The sequence below is a fragment of the Acomys minous genome (assembly GCF_964271855.1).
Source record: "Acomys minous genome assembly, chromosome: 8".
Lineage (NCBI taxonomy): Eukaryota > Metazoa > Chordata > Mammalia > Rodentia > Muridae > Acomys > Acomys minous.
Window position 1 is genome coordinate 37,009,419 of NC_140489.1, and position 19,601 is coordinate 37,029,019.

The following is a 19,601-nucleotide window of genomic DNA, read 5'->3' on the forward strand; positions in this document are numbered from 1 at the left end:
AAAAAATTATTTTATGTATATGAATGTTTTGCCTACATATATGTATGTGTACCACTTTGAAAAGCCAAAAGATCTTATATATCATTGGACCTTTTTCACAGTAACAGCTAAAACTTAACAGGTACTACTTTAAACATCTTTGTGTAGTCAGGGTCCCACCACTTACTGAAGGTTTGATATTATCTTAAATCCTCAGGTAACTTGCCTGGCCCAATAGACTTAAAAGTTGGAAGGTTTAGCTTTAGGAGTTCGGGTGGTGACAGTTGGGTTATAGAGAGGTGAAACATGCATATAATTGACTAAAAGAGAGACCTTCACACCTACAAATATATTTTACATATTCAAACAAGATGTCCTGTGGGTAATTTCTGGTGTATGCTCACAGCCATCCTCCTTTGTCAGTGCCAACCCCCACTTACGTCATGTTCAGGCTTTTGCAAAAGCCTTGGAACAGTTGTTGGAGCTGAGGTCCTCACTGTCCAGGTACCTGAGAGAAGCGAGGCTTCCCCCATAGTTCTCTGCCTGCCTCAGTCCTCACTCATCGTGTCCTTCCCTTTCACTCTTTACTTTCTGTCAGGAATTGTTAGTTCTATGTCAAGTAGCAGTCTGCAGCTTTGACAAGGATAATAGAGAAATGGTTCTTTCTCTCTCAATAATAAAACTAGGCAAGTCAGGAATTCCTATGAAGATTTGCCTTATTAGATGATATTTTAAGTGGTGGTCAAGTACAGATTTGCACTTGTGTGGCTAGTTTTTGTCAGTTTGACATCTGGGAAGAAGGACTCTCAGTTAAGGCATTGCCTTCATCAGACTGGGTGTCTGTAGGACATTTTCTTGATTGCTGCTTGCTGTGGGAGGACCTGGCCCTCCAGGTGCTGCCACCCTGTGCAGGTGGTCCTGGGAAGAGGTTTAAGGAAGGTGCTCTGGAGCAGTCCAGTAAGCAGCAGCCCTCTGCTTCAGTTCCTGCTTCTAGGTTCCCCTTAAACCAGCACTCAGGAGGCAGAGGCAGGTGGATCGCTGTGAGTTCAAGGCCAATCTGGTCTACAAAACGAGTCCAGGAGAGCCAAGGCTACACAGAGAAAGCCTGTCTCAAAAAAGAAATTAAAAAAAAAAAGAATTAAAAACAAAAATCAGACAATAAGCATTTGAAACTTTAAAGTTTCCTGCCCAGGACTTGAGAGGTGGAAGCAAAGAGGATCAGGAGTTAAAGGTCATCTTCACCTGAATGGCAAGTTCGAGGCCAGCCTGAGTTACTGAGACTTTAGAAAGAAAAACAAGGAAGAAAAGTTAAAGCTGTTCAACTTAATTATTCATGAGGTAACTGAAAATGCTCAGAGTGGTTACAGTGGGAAAAGACTGATAGTGTTGACAAGTTGTGACACTGGTGAAGCTGTCATATTTTAGGCAAATCTAAGTAGGTACAGCTGTGAGGGGAAACTGTTGGTGTCTGCTGAGGCTGAGCATATGATCCAGAAACCTCACTCTTAAATCTACCTAAGAGATAGGATTGTGTCTCTCCATTATAACACGTAGATACACACAGGAGTATCCCAGCTGTCTTTAGTCAGCCAAAAGCTAGAGCAAGCTTAAGTGTCCACTGAAGGAAAGTGGGTAAGCAAAGTGTACAGTGGACAAACATGAAAAGAGCAGACTGTTGACTGATGTGGATGAGCCTCGTGGTTATAATTTTGAGTAAAGGAAGACAGTTCAGCTACAAAGGATCCTGGTGTTTTAAGGAGAGGCAGATTATAGGTGTTTTAGAATAGTGGTTACCCCAGGGTTGGTATTGACTGAACTTGAAGTCATATCTCGATCCACATATCTCGATCCACTTATGAAATACCATATTGAACCACATACATGTAAAGTTAGTGCATAGTACTGTATCATGTTAGGTGTAGGGGTGGGAGCTGAGGATCAAACCCTGGCTTCACACTCTGCCATTGCGGTGCATTCCTAACTTATGTTGTATCTTAAAATAAGTTTGACAAAAAGGAATATAAACTGGAAGCTGCAGAACCAACCATGTAGACAAAGGAGAAAATGTCTTTGTCTGCAGAAGGCAGCCGTCCTACATGAACATGGAGGTCTCTGTCTGACTTAGGATAGCTGGTTAAGTCTGATCGTTCGCCTCCATACAACCTCCTTTAGGCTGTCGCTCTAAATATTTTTCTCCTTATCTCCTTGTTCAGTGTTTCTACTGATAAAGTGAATATATTACAAAAGCAAACAGAAAGGAAACCACTCCATTAAAAAAAAGCGGAAAGTAACTCAAGGCTGCTGTTGCTTAAATGAGTATTTTTACTTTATTCCCTATGATCTGGTGTTGGTAACAACCTCATTGACTCTATAGAGGTGTGACTTCAAGGGACAAAAGAGGGCAGACTGAAGAGGGCCCAGAAGTTTAGATGGCACAGTAGAAAACTACAGCAGAAAATTAAGCCTCATTGGAGTTTAGTTGTCAGATCCATTAGCTCTAGTCAGAGCCCGACTGGTTAGCTTCTCTGTCCTTTATTTTTTTTTTTTTGGTTTTTTTTTTTTTGGGTTTTTTTTTTTTTTTTTTTGGTTTTTTGAGACAGGGTTTCTCTGTGTAGCCTTGGCTGTCCTGGACTCGCTTTGTAGACCAGGCTGGCCTCGAACTCACAGCGATTCACCTGCCTCTGTTTCCCGAGTGCTGGGATTAAAGGCGTGCGCCACCATGCCTGGCTGTCCTTCTTTTTTAAAAAGATTTATTATGTATACAATGTTCTACCCGCTTATATGCCTGGCCGCCAGAAGAGGGCACCAGATCTCATTATAGATGGTTATAAGGTACCATGTGGTTGCTGGGAATTGAACTCAGGACCTCTGGAAGAGCAGCCAGTGCTCTTAATTAACCTCTGAGTCATCTCTCCAGCCCCCCTCCCCCTCCAATCCCTTCTTCCTTCCCTTCTCTTATTGTCTTTGTATTTTGAGACAAGGCATCACTGTGGAGCCCAAGATAGCCTTACTTTCTGGCAGCACTCTTCCTGTGTCAGCCTTCCAAGGGTGAGCCACCATACCTGGCTTAGCTAGACCTTTACATCTCCCACTTATCTTTACACACAATATTTATATAAGTGTTCCACCCCCTGAACAATTGTTAAAAGCCTGCTTTCCCCCCAGTGCTATGTTCCATTCTTCTTTGCTGACCTCACTCTTAGAATTTTTCTGGGTGAAATCCTAGAGTCCTGGGTAAGTTTCCTGCCTTTACTCATCCTTTGAGTATACCTGGAACCTCTTGAGTTCCAAAACCCTGTTTCCACCTCATAGCCATTGCCTTCTTTTCTAGGTGCTGTCCCTACTGGCTCCTCACTTGGCCTGCTGGGTTTAGAGCAGATCCTTAAACCTCACCTTTTACTATTGTTTTACACCTTGTTTGGGTTATCTTTGTTCATATTCATGGCCCCAGAAGCTATATTGTGAAGAATACTATAAGATGTAAACACTTTTTTAAATGAATAATCTATTTCACTGGATAAAAAATGAAAACTGGGGTCGGGTGTGGTGGCACACGCCTTTAATCCCAGCACTAGGGAGGCAGAGGCAGGCAGATTGCTGTGAGTTCGAACCTAGCCTGGTCTATAAAAAGCAAGTCCAGGATAGCCAAAGCTACAGAGAAAACCCCAAAAAAGAAAGAAAAGAAAAGAAAACTGCTTAAGCAGCCTGCCCTTCTGTGCAGTCTTTCTCCTTTCTAGATACTCCGTTCCCACATGTCTTCTTCATTTTTTATTTACTAAAAATTTTGTTTTAAAGATAAGGGTATTTTGTCTGCATGTGCATCATGTATGTGCTTTGCTCCTGTAGAGGCCAGAAGAAGTCATTGGATCCCCTGGAGCTGGAGTTAGAGCTGGTTGTGAGCCAGCCACCATGTGTGCTGGAAATCTTACTCAGGTCCTCTGTAGAAACAGCCAGTGCTCTTACCTGCTGGCCCATTTCTCCATCCCCTTCTCTCTGGTTTTTGTTACAGGGTCTCATTTTGTAGTCCAGACTGGCCTGGAACTCAGAGTCCTCACGCCTCAGCCTCCCAGTGCTGGAACTACAGTTCTGTCACACAGTGCTCTCTATTCTTGATTGTTGTTTATCCATTTAGTTCCTAGCTACCACAATCAAGTCATTAACCCCTCAGGAAAACCCCTCACCAGACCTCCCTGTTATTTCCTTGAAAACTTGCTCCTTGTGCTCTCAGCACCTATCATGGCATTGCCACAAAGTATGTATCTAGTGGTCAGATGTCCCCTTACTCTGAGGGGCTTTCTCTATTCCAAGTCTCTGTAGAGTGCTTAAGGCCTGCACCATTTGTGTTGCACCAGTCAGTCAATTCTATTGCTGCCATTGGCTACTAAGTGACTGTTTTATGTCAGTGAAACCAGTTTATCTGTCCTTACCAGAAAGAGAGGTGTTAACTTGCTCTATAGTTGTTGATTTTTCTCTGAACTAAAGGACAAGACTGTTTTATTCAGCTTTACATTTCTAGTGGGTAGCATAGAACTTGGGATATTATGGGGACCTAGTAAATGTTGAATGAATGCATAATGTTACACTCAGACCTCAATAGCTCTAATCTTATTGTCTCAGCCTCTCCTGCCTAGCAGCCTGTACTTTCAAAGTGTAATAATCCTGCATTATTAGATACAGACAGAAATCTTGTATCTAAGGAGTAACTCCTTAGCAGGGGGTATGCTCATTCTCTTTGGGCTTTGAATGTGAAAGAGGCAGCCAGGTATTCTAGTAAAGTTGCTTTTTAGCTTTCAGACACAAGGTGGCGCTGTGAAGTCAGTTTTGCCCATTGGTGAACTACAGCCTCACATGGCTTCCCTACCTCTGATCATCAGATACCACAATCACCTGGTTGCTTGTTAATGAAATTTGTGTCCAGAGGTTGGATTGTTGGTCTAGAGCAGTGATTCTCAACCTTCCTAATACTGTGATCCTTTAATTTAGTGTCTTATGTTGTGGTGACCCCCAACCGTAAGATTATTTTCCTTGCTACGTCATAACTAAGCTTGTTATTGTTATGAATTGTAATGCAAATATTCTTTGGAGCTAGAAGTTTGTCAAAGGGGTTGAGAACCATTTGTCTAGAGAAAGACCTATGAGCTGCTGGTTTTAAGTATACCCTATAAGCAATTTTAGCAATTTGCCTTTTCTCCAACAGTGGAAGGCATCTATGGTCAGCTAGAGAGGTCTGTGTGAGCTTGCTACCAAGTTTACTAATACCCATAATCTTTGGGCCCTAGGGCAGGGGACAACATTGTGAGTTGGCTTTCTCTCCCTACACCTATATGGGTCCCAGGGATGCAGCTCAGGTCCTCAGGCTTACACAGCAGCACCGACGTCTCTATAGTCTCTCTTTTCTTAAAGGTTTATTTTATGTGTGTGTGTTTGGTCTGCACTTATATGCCTGGTGCTGGTGGACACCAGAAGAGGACATCAAGTCCTCTGGAACTAAAGTTATTTGTGAGTGTTACTGGTGTTTGTGAACCACTTTATGGGTATTGGAAACTGAATCCAGGTTCTCAGCAAGAGCTACAATTATGCCTCACCATAGCATCTCTCTAGCCCCCTCCCCACTTTATTTTTATGGGTGGGAAGGTGATTTTGGTTTTGTTTGAGACAAGATCTCATCATGTATTCAGTGGCCTAGACCTTATGATCTTCCTGCCTTATTTGTTCAGTGTTGGGATCTTAGGCCTTTACCATAATGCTTCCCTGAAGTCCCTCCCTCTCCCTGGCCAGCCTTGAACTACTGGACAGAATTCTCTTAGCTTGCTTGCTTACTTGTTTTTCTTTTTCTTTCCTTTCCCTTTCTTTCTTTCTTTCTTTTTTGGAGACAGGATTTCTCTGTGTAGCCTTGGCTGTCCTGGACTCACTTTGTAGACCAGGCTGGTCTCAAACTCAGAGATCTGCCTGCCTCTGCCTCCCAAGTGCAGCGATGAAAGACATGTGCCGCCACACCTGACTCATCGGCTCTTCAGCAGTGTCCCCTGAGCCTTGTAGGGGTGGTAGTCATGCCCTATTAAGGCTAGGCACTCAACATTCACTTACTCTCAGCATTTTGAACAGTTATGAGTTTGCATTAACTGCTGCCTACTGTATAAAGCTTCTTTGACTAAGGCTAAGAGTCATACTCTCACCTATGAGTATAAACATAAATATTTAGGGCTGTCAAGATGGTTCAATGGGTAAAGTCACTTGCCACAAAGTCTAATGATCTAAGTTCAATCCTCAGGATCCACATGGTAAGAGGAAAACCAAGTCCCACATTCAAGTACCCATATACATGCACACAGAGGAGAGAGAAAATGTAATAATCGTAACTATTTAAAAGGCCATCTAACAACATATTCATTTAGCAAAGGATAGTAATGTGTTCCTCCCTAGAGCCTATGTCCTTCCTAACAAACAATTTTCATAAAAATTTTAAAGAGTTGTATATATGCCCCCTCTAGCCCTTCCACAGGGTCTTGGCATGTAGCCCATGCTAACCTTCAACTAGTGACTCTTGAGTTTTGCGATTGTAGGTGCACACCATTGTGCTTGGTTTCTGGATCTCTCTGCTCTCTCTCTCTCTCTCTCTCTCTCTCTCTCTCTCTCTCTCTCTCTCTCGTATGTGTGTTGCACTTGGAACTATGAACCATAGAATCTTTTAAATATTGGGGAGTTATTTTTTCATTTTATGTAACAGGATTTTTAAGTGTGGGAGAGGGGAAGGGATTTGTACGCTGGAAGCCAGAGGTCCCCTGGAGCAGAAGTTACACGTGGTTGTGAGCCACCCAACCTGTGTGGTGGGAACCAAACTCAGGACCTCTGGAAGAGCAATGCATACTCTTAACCACTGAGCCATCACTTCAGACCCGAGCTCTATAGAATCTGACGTTACTGTATCCTGACGACGAAGGCAAAGGCCGGCTGTCTAAACTGCTGAGATGTAAGGTATCATTCTATCCCTCTGAAAGGAATCACATTTTGTTCTCTATCTGTGAAACACCCCTAGCCACAGCAGATTCTCATGCCCCCTCTGTGTGGGAGATTAATGTTCCTACCCAGAAGTGCAGGAGGAGAAAAGTGAAGCCACAGACACCTGCTCTGTAACCAAACTACAAATAGCAGAGCAAGTTTCTTGGGTGGGGATAGAATAGACCCACCGGCCAGTTCTGGGCATGATCCTCTTCAGGTCTGACTAGAAAGACTGGAGGGCTGCTATTGACTGGTGGAAGGGAGTCTGGTGGGGGCCCTGGCTTGCTGTCAGGGACTTGAGCTGATGCAGCCCTACTGCTGTGCTGGTGGTGCTGGCCAAGTTTGTTTCTGTTGAGTCTTGTTCCACCCCTCCCCCACCCTCAGCTCCACAGATGCTGGCTTATTTGCAAGCTCCATGCTGACTGTACATTGAAAGCCTCTCATTGTTTTTGAACTCAGTGTTTAGATAACACCACATGCCTGTGGTGGCCTGGGCACCCTATAAAGGAAATGCCTGGGCTGCAACAGCCCAACCCCTCCCCCTCCCTCCCCCCCCCCCTCCCTCTCTCCCTCCCTCCCTCCCTCCCTCCCTCCCTCCCCTGAGTGTGGCTTGTGTTCAGGACATTATAAGATCATTTATTTCTTTGCAGGGTTTATTACTTGGGGACTTGAGGGATTCTAAGCTAAAAACAAGTTCTGGAAATGGTTTTTAGTCTTTCCTCTTTTCCCATCCATTCCACCCAGGAGGATTGCAAGCTATTTTATTTAAGCCTTTTCTCTGCATACAGCCCAGCACCACAGCGTTTCTCCCCTTGGTGAAAAGATAGCTTTGGGAGGGTGAAGTAAGCATGACTGTGGCTGGTGTTGGCAAGTTGCTTTTATGACCATGCCAGGTTGGCAGCTGGCCCTGCACTGGCGTTTCCAGCGCCATTCTTCCCGTAGGCTATCCTTATTGTCCCCTTATTCTTCCTCATCACTCTCCTGCCCTAAAAGCTTGCACTTGGATGGCTCAGTAGTTAAGAGTCCTTACTACTCTTGCAGAACATCCAGGTGAGAGTCCCAGCACCAACTCGGTGGCTCTAGTAACTCTAGCCATCTGTAACTCTAGTTCAGGGGGGCTGACACCCTCTTTTTGACCTGCATGGGCGCTAGAGGCACATACTTACTTGCAGGTAAAACATACATACACATAAGTAAATTAATGTAATTAAAAAAAAAAATCTAAATCTGTGCTGGGTATGTAGTTCATTTGGCGTTGTTTGCCTAGCATGCATGAAGCCCTGGGTTCAGTCAGCATCACGTATGAACCTGTGATGGCACACACCTGTAATACCAGCACTCAGGAGGTGGAGACATGAGGATCAGAAAGGCAAGTCAGGACCTTGTCATCAAAAAGTTATTTAGAAGCATATTGTGTGACTTTTAAAATGTTATAAACATGAAGCTACAGAAAAATGGAACAAGAGCATATGGCTCCTTAGTGAAGCTAAATAAGTAAAATTATACACATTAACCAAAGTACATTTCAAAGCTATCTATAAATCTGAGAATTGAAAAAAGAAGTTAAAAAAAAAAAAAAAGAAAAGAAAAGAAAGAAAAAGGCAACAAGAGCCAGAGAGATGCTCAGCAGGTCAAGGTACTGGCCTCAGAGCCTGATGGCTCATTTAATCCTTGGTAGCCACATGGTGAAAGGAGTAAACCAGCTCTCACAGGGACAGGTTGTCCTGAGCTCCACTCAGGTGGCTGTGGCCCTCTCACATAATGTACATGTGTCTGTATGCATTCGAATACACACACACAGACACACACACACACACACACACAAACACATGATAAACAAAGGGTAAAAACTTTTAAGAAGTTCAAGGTCAAAGGTGTGTGTGGTGGTGCACTCTGTGAGGCAGAGGGTAGCCTGGCTTACAGAGTGAATCCACAACAGGCAACACAGAGAAAGGTTGTCTCAAAAAAACAGGAGGAGGAGGAGGAAGAAAGAAACCAGGTCACTTTAAGCCAGCCTGTACTTAATGGACTTTGTCAAAAATTTAAATAGGCATCAATTTAGGTCTCTCTTTTGTTTGGTTGGTTCTGTTTTTTGTTTTGTTTTGTTTTGTTTTGTTTTTCTTTTTAGACAGGTCTCTCTACATGGTCCTGGCACTTGCTATGTAGAGAGTTCTGGCCTTGAACTCACAGAGATCCATGGCTTGTCGTCCAGTCCTCTCCCTCCCCCGTCATCCATCCCCTTGTACTAGGATTAAAGATGTGCATCCAACTTAGGTGTCTTAATTGATTTTTATAACTTAAATTTGTTTTCCTCTAAAACTATTGGAATTTCTCCCCTCTCTTCTATTCCTGCCCTTTCTCTTTTTTTTCTTTTTCTTTTTTAAAAATAATTTATTCAGATTACATCCAGATTGTCTCTTCTTTCTGTATTTTTAAGACACGGTCTCATAGCTCAGGCTGTCCTTCAACTTGCTGTGTAGCCAATGATAATTGAACTTCTGATCCTCCTGCATCTACTGCCCAAGTGCTGGGACTGTAGGGATGCATCACACGCCCAGCTCATTCAGTGCTCCGGATGGAACCCAGGGCTCGTGAATGTTAGGCAAGCACTCTACCGTCTCCACACCATTCCTCAGACTGAGTTCACTGTTTCTTTATGTGGCAACATTGGCTGTGTGAAACAGGTTATTAGCTTTGACCTTGCATTCTTTTCCAGTATCACCGACACACATACCCTGACTTTTTTGGATTTTTGAGGCAGGGTTTTCCTGTGTAGCCCTGGCTGTCCTGGACTTGCTTTGTAGGCCAGGCTTGCCTTGAACTCACTGAGATCCGCCTGCCTTTGCCTCTTTGAGTGCTGGGATTAAAGGTATACACCACTGTGCCCAGTTTAGCCTGACTTTTCTAATGGTAATGCAGTACTCCAAAAAGCAAATCTGAGATACAAAAGAGAACATGGTTGTATCGTGGGCAGTCATCCCTCTGTAAGATAAGATCCAAGTAATCAAGAATTCTGTCGAGGGCTCAGAGATTAAGAGCTCTCGCAAACCATCTGTGTTTGAGGTTCCCAGATCTGTCTGGTGGCCGTCTGTAACCTCACTTCGAAGAGATACAGTGCCCTCTTCTGGCCTCTGTTGGCACCAGGCATATAGACACATACATAGACATTCTCACGTTCACAAATACACACACAGCATACATAACACACACACACTAAAGCATAATAAGTGAGTCTGAATATAGCACTGTTTAGGACCACTAAATAAATGTGATTGCATATATTAATGTAAGCATATTTCAAAGCTAAACATAAACTTGAGAATTGAAAATGACATGCTGCCGGGCGTGGTGGCGCACGCCTTTAGTCCCAGCACTCGGGAGGCAGAGGCAGGCGGATCGCTGTGAGTTCGAGGCCAGCCTGGTCTACAAAGGGAGTCCAGGACAGCCAAGGCTACACAGAGAAACCCTGTCTCAAAAAAAGACAAAAAAAAAAAAAAAAAGAAAATGACATGCTAAGCAAGTCCTCACAAATACGTCTGTCAGATATATTGGGCTAGAAGGCTGAAGATGGTGCTCCATCTTGATGCGGCAAACTGTCATTTTTTTTTTCCTTCTCATTTTGGAAGCTGCTAACCTGCACTCAAGTAATTAAGTTTCATTCCTTCTCAAGTCTCTGATGGGGTTGAAGACCAGATAATTTAATCTTAAAATTAACCTTAGTTGTTCAGAGGTTAAGAGACAGAGATGTGATGAGACAGATATAGGTTCTCATCCAGAATTTTAGACTCACCAAGATAGGAAAGATGTTTTCTACAAGGTTGCCAAATACAATTAGCCAGAACACCACGAGTGTAACACTCATATAATCCCTGAGTGTTTCGTGGTTCTTCTTGCTGTATGTAATTTTTTTATTTATGTGCATTAATATAAATGTATATGCCAATAAAATAAAATCTTTAGGAAGAAAAAGAAAAACTGAGAAGCAAGGGCTGGTGAGATGGTGCAGTAGGTAAGGGCATTGCTGCCAAGCCTCACAGCCTAAGTTTGATCTCTGGATGGATCTGGATGGTGGAAGGAGAGAACCACATCCCACAAATTGCTTCTGACCTCCACACATGCACCATGGTGCATGCCCCTCACCCCACAAGTGAATAAATGGCCAAAACAAAAAACAAAACAACCTTTGTTTTAAAGTAGAGGACGCAGGTGTAATCTTCCATTGCATTAGGTGATGTGCTGTACATTTAAGTTTTTATTTAGTGTTACTTGTTTGATTGTGCCATGTATAATATAATTTTTTCTTTCTTTTGTTTGGTTATTTGTAGTTGTATTTGTTTGTCTCACTATGTACCCTTAGTTGACCTGGCCCTTACAATAGAGATCCACTTGCCTCTCACTCCTAAAGTCATACATCAACAGAGATGGCTATGAAAAGAAAAACTTATGTATATGAATTTTGCCTTGAATATATGTCTGTGCACCTCTAGCATGCCTAGTGTCCATGGAGGCCAGAAGAGGGTTTACTGGCTCATCTTTTAACAAATTAAAAATAAATGCTTTTTATGCTTGTGTAATTATTGAAAATTATCAGAAGACACACTGATGATTCTTGTATTTCTAATGCAAAAGAGAAATATATTGCTTACAAATCCATTATTGGCCATTTGGGGTAAACACTACTGCCTCTTCCAGGGTCTTTCAAGTATCTATTTGGGCATGGGTAAACAAAATAACTTATTTTAATTTCTCTATTTTTGCAAGATGTGTTGATACCTTTTCTGTTACATTTTTAAAAAATATTTATTTTACATATATGAGTGCTCTATCTGCATGTACACCTGCACGCCAGAAGAGGGCATCAGATCAAAGTATAGATGGTTGTGAGCCACCATGTGGTTACTGGGAATTGAACTCGGGACCTCTGGAAGAGCAGATAGTTTCCGTTTTTTATATTTATTTATTTGTGTATGTTTTAGTGTTCATGCCACAGAGAGAGAGAGAGTGTGTGTGAGTGAGAGAGAGAGAGAGAGAGAGAGAGAGAGAGAGAGAGAGAGAGAGTGTGTGTGTGTGTGTGTAGGTCAAAGGACAACTTTGTGCTGTGTTCTTCCACCATGTAAGTCCCAGGTTTGGCAGCAAGTGCCCTTACCTACTGAGCTATCTTCTTGCTCTTGATAATCTTTACTTGTAAAACTTATTCAAAATTTACCATTGAAGATTGAAAGAGGGGCCTAACATTTTTGTTTTGTTTGTTTGTTTGGGTTTTTTTGTTTGTTTGTGGTTTTTCAAGACTGGTTTCTCTGTATTAGCCTTGGCTGTCCTGGGCTTGCTTTGTAGACCACGCTGGACTCAAACTCACAGAGATCTGCCTGCCTCTGCCTCCCAAGTGCTGGGATTAAAGGCGTGCACCACCACACTTGGCTTTACCATTTTATTTTATTAAAAAAGTTATTTTTTAAATATTTATGTGTGCTTTGCTGCATGTATGTCTGTGCACATGTGTACCTGGTAGCTACAGAGGCCAGAAGAGGGCATCACACTCCTGGAACTGGAGTTACAGACAGTTGTGAGCTGCCATGTGGGTGCTGAGAACAGAACCTAGGTCCTCTGGACGAGCAGTCAAGTGCTCTTAACCACTGAGCCATATCCCTAGCGCTGAGGCTGACATTTAAATAATTTATTTTATGTAACCAAAGAGCCCGCCTGCCTGCCTTCCTTCCTTCCTTCCTTCAATTTTCAAGGACTATTTATTGTGTGGTTGTGTTTGTTTGCTTGGTTACTTTTTTTTTGAGACAGGGTTTCTCTATGTAGTCCCGAAAAACGTGTCTTGGAACTCACTCTGTAGACCAGACAGGCCTCTAATTCAGAGAGTTCTAGGAGTAAAGGCCTGCTCCACCACCATCCTGCTTCAGGAGCTGTTTCCAACATAGTTATATTCTAATAGAAGATACTTTTGCATTTCAGTATCCTTTGGTTGAAATTCTGATAAAAGCCTTATAGCCTGGACCCATGAAGAAGCAACTTTAGCGTGTTTTACAGGCTTCTACTGTCTGCCTCAGATGGATCCTTGTGCTCTTGCCTTCCAGTTCTCTCCTGCGCTATGGTGGCAACCTGTCTCTCCAGAGTGCTATGAGTGTGCGATTCAACAGCAACGGAACCCAACTCCTGGCCCTGCGGCGCCGCCTGCCCCCTGTCCTCTATGACATTCACTCCCGCCTGCCGGTGTTCCAGTTTGACAATCAGGGTTACTTCAACTCGTGCACTATGAAGAGCTGCTGTTTTGCAGGGGATCGTGACCAGGTGGGTACCTTCACCTTGTGCATCCCATGACTTTCTGTATCGCTCTCAATTTCTCTTGTGGGCCACATGAAGTAGAAACTATTGAGGAGAATAGTGATTCTCATATTTTTGCCTCATAGTGACTGTCTTTGCCAGGATGCCAAGGGTACATTAATTCAAGACACACACTGTAAACCAAGGCTAGTTATAGCATGGTTCTAAGAAACCAGTTCTGCCACATTTGTGAGTGGGTCCTGAGATTCTAAGGACCTGTCAGTGAGAGACATTTCACTTGCACAGTGATGAATGAAAACCCACATGCCATCCAGAAGACATGCATCTTGAATGGCGTCTTGGGGTGGCATCATTTTCTTAGTTGAAATGGCCTCAGCAGCCTTGTTTGAGAAAGATCTAGGGGCCAAACATGGTGGCACATGACTTTAATCCCAGCACTCAGGAGGCAGGCAGGCGGATCTCTGTGAGTTTGAGGCCAGCCTGGTCTACACAAGCGAATCCAGGATAGCCAGGGCTACACAGGGAAACCCTGAAAAAAATTTAAAATTAAAAACAGAGAAAAAGCTGGCATCATAACAGGGATATCCCTGCCCTAGCTGTGTGTAGTCTTTTCTGGATATTGGGACTGGAGATACTGTGTTGATTTAATGGGGGCAGTTTAGGGGCTGGAAAGATGGCATAGGAGTTAAGAACACTTGCTGTTCTCCCAGGGGACCCTGATTGGTTTCCCATCACCCAGATCAGTCAGCTGACAACCACTTACAACTCCAGCTCCAGGGGAATTCTATGCTCTCTTCTCACCTCTGAGAGTACCCACACATGTGCAGCATACATATACACACTATGTACACATAAATAAGAAGTAAAAAACATAGTAGTTTATAAATGGACTTGGCACACTTAAATCTCTCTGGGCCATAAAAGTTCTGAAGTAACATTTGCCAGTAATCACTTGGACTGGCCTCAGTAATTGATCTGAGCAAAGACAGGTGTAAAGAATCTATACTGGGGGTTCTTCAGCAATATAACATTTCCTTTTTAAGGATAATGAACCTTACATCCAGATTAGAGAAAAAGAAATGTTTGTTTCTTACTAATGTTGTGGACCCCTCACTGATTAATTAGTTTCATAGGCTGTGCCTCATCTCTTTGGGAGTATTGTTTGTTTTTGGAAAGAGATGTAAAAGAAAGAATTCTTTGACCATCTCAAAAGACCCCAGTTTTCATCTAGAAGGGTTTTCTCTCTAAGCTAAAGTTGCAGATGTTGTAAAGATTAATATTTGAGTCAGGAGAAGGAAGGAAGAATGCTTAGTGTGTAAAGTTACATGCAGATAGATGATAGCATTCTTTTAAGTTTTCCAAGATCGTCACCTTTTATAGGTAAAGAATAGATGTCTAAGTGTAGGATTTCTTCTCATTTGGAATTCTAGGGCCTACTTAAGATCCACATCGAACACTACTAGATGGCCTCAGTTATACAAGGGATGTCTCCTACTTAGGAAAGGCCACAGACTCTAAATGATTTTGTTTTTATTTGCCTGTGTGATATTGGGTATGTGCGTGTGTCTGCGTGAGTATGTGGGCACCATATGCTTGTTTGAGCCTGCAGAGACCAGAAAAGGGCATTGGATTCTCTGGAGACACCATGCGGGTGCTGGAAAGTAACTAAGCCCAGGTCCTTTGAAAAGAGCAGCAAGTGCTCTGAACCACTCACCGAGCTGTGTCTCTGGTTCTCTGCTCCCTGACCCCCCCCCCCCCCCCAAAAAAAAAGCCAGGTTTCATGTGGCTCAGACTGGTCTGGAGCTCACCATGTAGTGGAGAAAAACCTTAAACTTGTTAATCCTCTTCCCCTGCTTCCTGAGTCAAGGGCTGAGGCTACAAACATAAGTCACAAAGCCCAATTAATGCTGTTCTGGGGATTGAGCCCAGGACTTTGTGCATGGGAAAACACTATCAACTGAGGCGCATCTTTAGACTGAATTGTCTTTCTTGAGTGGAAAGAAAAAAATCATGTTTTAGATAGGAAGTGATGGGATTCAACTTTTGGTTATGTAGAATGATTGATCTGGTTTGAGTTGTAGAAAGAACCTCCAGGCCTCTTTTTCTTCCCTGTTTCCTTTGTTTTTGTTGATCTTTTCCGTCTTCTTTTAACTTATTATGCATGAGATTCTTATCTCATTGACTACTAAAGAACATGCAATAAATGTGATAGTTTATTCTCTAAGTGCCATGAAATAGGCTGAGGTGAAAGAAAGTAGATGTTCTGTTTTTTTTCGGACTCTATTAGCATCCAGAGCCTGTCTTCATGGAATTCCTAAACCCAGATCAAAGGCCTCTGCCAAAGTAAGGCATGTAGGACCATGGTCCTAGCTCTGTGAATATTTTGGCTAGATGTTGCTGCTAATTTAAAAGTATTGCCTAAAAGTGTTTATTATTAGGCTTATAGTTATTGTGGTGGTATTATCCAACCTACTTTCACAATCAATAAAGGCACAGACATATTTTAGAATAGCCTTATTTTTACTTGGGGCATGGCAGATATTAACTCCTGAGCTACCTTCCATTATAGCCCAACCTCCATCCTATGACATCTGCTTCTAATAATTTCTATATGGGCTCCAACCCATAATCCCAAAATACTTGCTAATGTCATTCATCTGGGCCATTTTGTTCCATATGGAACTTCAAAGTTTGTCTTCTGGGCCCACATGGCTCCTTCCAATCCCAAGGTGATCCTCCTCCTCCTTCCTTCTTTGGTACCTGTCTGTTTCCTTCTCCCAAGATCCTTCTCTCCTCAAAGCCCAGGAACTTTGGCCACATCTACCGCATTTTGCCTTGCCCAGGTTTAGGCCTTTTAATCAGCCAATCAGGAATAATTTCTCAGGCAAGGTTACAAACGTAATTTTGAGGTACATGAGTGTCTGCTCGTAAAAGACAGCAGGCAGACCTCAGGGGGGAAATAATTAGCAATGAAATACAAAGCACTATACCATGCCCCAACAGCTGGGTGAGTCTGTGCTGTGATGGGTTGTTTTGTGCAGTGACAGATAGGTAGCAGCATCTCTGGCCTCTCCTCACTAGATGCCAATAATGTCATCTTTTGTTCTCCTGAGAGGCAAAAATGGCAATATAGTGCCAAATGTCCCTTTAAAAAGGGAATGCATTCTCTGGTTGAGAAACTGTCACCTTAGTTTATAATTATCTAGGGGCACTGGGGTTTGTATTGCCAGAGCAGAACCATATAAAGTGTGTTAAAGATACAACTGGTTTTGCCTTATAGATTAATACGTAATGATAAAAAAAAAAAAACATTGTGTGCCTTTTGATTTTCTCTATTCATATTTGACTAAAGTTGTTTTTTTATGACTTGTATCCTTGTGGAAGAGTTTGTAGACATTATTGTCTCTTTGATAAATTATACTGCTTTTTGATTAAGTAAATGGTTTTTCTTGGATGAACAAGGATTTAAAAGTTATTGACTCTGGTCTTGAGTCAGTCTTCAGTCTGCTCATGTCCCCTTTTATAAATTATCAGAGGCATCTAACCTGGTGGATTAGGAAATAGATTTATATTTGACATGTCTGTTCACTCCTTAGGGACTAAGCTAACTCATCATTGTCCTGTCTCTTATCCTAGGATGTGGTAAGAGCACTGTAAATATTGTTGAACTGACTCCTGAGCACTTTGATCAATGTTTGGTATTTAGCTTTCTGTAACTGTAAATCAGGATTGATAATCGTATCCTCCCCCGCCCCAACTTTTAGAAGCCTTGATTAGGATGAATTAAGTAATAGATTTACACTGGGTAGTGATGGTGCACACCTTTAATCCCCGTACTCAGGACGCAGAGGCAAGCAGATCTCTTGAGTTCAAGGCAGCCAGGTCTATAGAGCAAGTTCCAAAATAGCAAAAAGAGAAGTAATGGCTTTACAGTGAAACTGGTCAACTAAGCTTAGAGCTTTAAGTGTGCAGACAGTTTAAGTGCCAAGCAGACTCTTGGAGCATGCCCCTCAAAGGGTTCTGACCTTGCATAGTCAAGGCTCCTGCAGCAGTGGCCAGGTCACAGTTCTTGACTAGTTCACACAGGATCTTCTATACATGTTGCCCAGTCTGGCCTCAAACTTGCAGTCATGTCTCAGCCTTACATCTCAGTGGGTAGGATAGCAGGCATCTGCCACTGTGCCCAACTGCTCTTTGTATTTGGCATCATTCCTATGTCTCTACTCTTGAGAGCTCCCACAGCCTGGGGCTCTGTGCTCTGCATCTTCATCTAGCCAATGGCTGGATAACCATCCCAGAGAGGAACTTGGAGATTTCCATAATAGGAGTGAACAAACATGGATGAGCCTATCTGTCTGAGAGTGCCTTCTAGAAGGCTTCTACTACAAGGAGATCAGTCAGGACCTATGAATGGATCTAGATACTGTGCCAGAGGGCCTGCATTTGTTCTTATTTTTAATTCTTTTTTTTTTTTAAAGATTTATTTATTTATTATGTATACAATATCCTGCTTGCATGTGTACCTGCAGGCCAGGAGACGGTATCAGATCACATTATAGATGGTTGTGAGCCACCATGTGGTTGCTGGGAATTGAACTCAGGACGTCTGGAAGAGCAGCCAGTGCTCTTAACCTCTGAGCCATCTCTCCAGCCCTTATTTTTAATTCTTACCGCCGGGTGGTGGTGGCGCACGCCTATAATCCCAGTACTCGGGAGGCAGAGGCAGGTGGATTGTTGTGAGTTCGAGGCCAGCCTGGTCTACAAAGCGGGTCCAGGACAGCCAAGGGTACACAGAGAAACCCTGTCTCGAAAAACCAAAAATAAATAAATAAATAAATAAATAAATAAATAAATAAATAAATCCTTACCATCCTAGATTCACTAGGTAGTTTATTTGTCTCAAAATAAAATTAATATTTTGATAAATTAGACTGAAGGAATAAGTTCTAACTAGAGACTGTGTGAGATCATTCAGACCATCTCTTCCTTTTGAGAAAGCTGAGGTTCAGAAAGGTAAGGTTCCCAGATCACCATGTGCATATTTATAGCTGAACAAGGACAAGAACTCAGATCTTAGAAGCAAGACAGACTGTAAAAATGAGTGAATTTGTCTGGAGTATACAACAAGGAGCAGTGGAAACTAGTTAACGGCAAAGCTTGTATTCTGTCAAGAGTGGGCTAGCTTCCACACCTGTTTCATCCTTCACCACCATGACAGCCTCTGGGTCGCCAAGTATCTGGCTTTAAAAAAAAAAAAAAAAAAAGGTAGATTTTTCTGTGAAATCTTGTGCTTAATTACTATAACAAGTTGATACTGATGTAGTAATAGAGCGAATCAGTGTACTATCTGAATTCTGATGTAGCCACCATGAGACCTCTCCATCTCACTCTCCAGGGTATTCAGCTCATGTTTGGTCCCATGGTGTGTCGTGTTAGTGGGTGAATGAGAACAATCTTTCCTAGCCTCATGCCTTTTAAAATAAAAAAGCAGGTGTTTGAACATTTATTGTACTCCAGATGCTACGGTGGACCAGCTCACATGACCTTGCATGGTTTGGTTTTCATTCAAAGCTCTGTGTAGTCTGCATTCCCTGCTTTAGGCTCCCAGTGCTGCATGATTTGTTTATCTTTATTATATTTGAATTATCCAAATTTAATAATATTCACTGCTAAATTAAGCGACAGTAGCATTTAGTTGGCTGAATATCAGGAGAAACAAAACCCTAACAAAAGATTTGAGCTTTTGAGGCATAGTCTCACTATGGCCCAGGCCATAGACCTTTGGTCTAAAGTGATCCCCAGCTTCAGCTTCCTCCCTTGAGCAGTGTGGCTACAGGCCTTGCCCATCCTTGGACATGTACGCCTCTATCCTAGAGTCTAGTGAGTGGCCTCACGGCAAAACAGCATTTCTCCTGGAGAAAGCTGCCTGGCCTCAAGAGTTCTCCTCTCTCCTTTGACTCATCCTTACATTTTATTTTCTCTTCCAGAAGCTGGAGTGGTTACATCTTGTCTCCTAAGCTTTATAGTCCTGTGTGTATGCTGGGCAAGCGAGCAAAGCTTTTAACAGATTAAAAAGAATATTAGTATTCTACCTGCTGGCTTTCTGGTACACACTTGCCTTTTAATCCTCCTTTTATGATTTCTTGAGTGGTTCTTGTCCTGGCCTGGATCCAGCAGGATGTTCAGGCTTCTCAGAAGCCAGTCTTTCATGCTGACAACTTGTGTACCAAGAAGTAGACGTGCTAAATTTACAAATCTCAATTAATGCTAGGCCTGCTTGTCTCCATCTTGTTAAAAAGAGGAAGGGGAAGGAAAGAAAAATATAACCAAGT

The 19,601-nt window shown here is 42.6% G+C and overlaps 1 protein-coding gene across 3 annotated transcripts in view; it reads left to right on the forward strand.

Moving 5' to 3' along the window:
- The window catches only part of DCAF5 (DDB1 and CUL4 associated factor 5), a 97,177-nt gene that overhangs the window by 37,237 nt on the left and 40,339 nt on the right, over positions 1 to 19,601 (forward strand). For all 3 annotated transcript variants that reach the window (XM_084792269.1, XM_084792270.1, XM_084792271.1), the window contains exon 6: positions 13,062 to 13,275. In XM_084792269.1, coding sequence (XP_084648395.1) covers positions 13,062 to 13,275 — 214 coding nt within the window. The remainder of the gene's footprint in view (positions 1 to 13,061; positions 13,276 to 19,601) is intronic.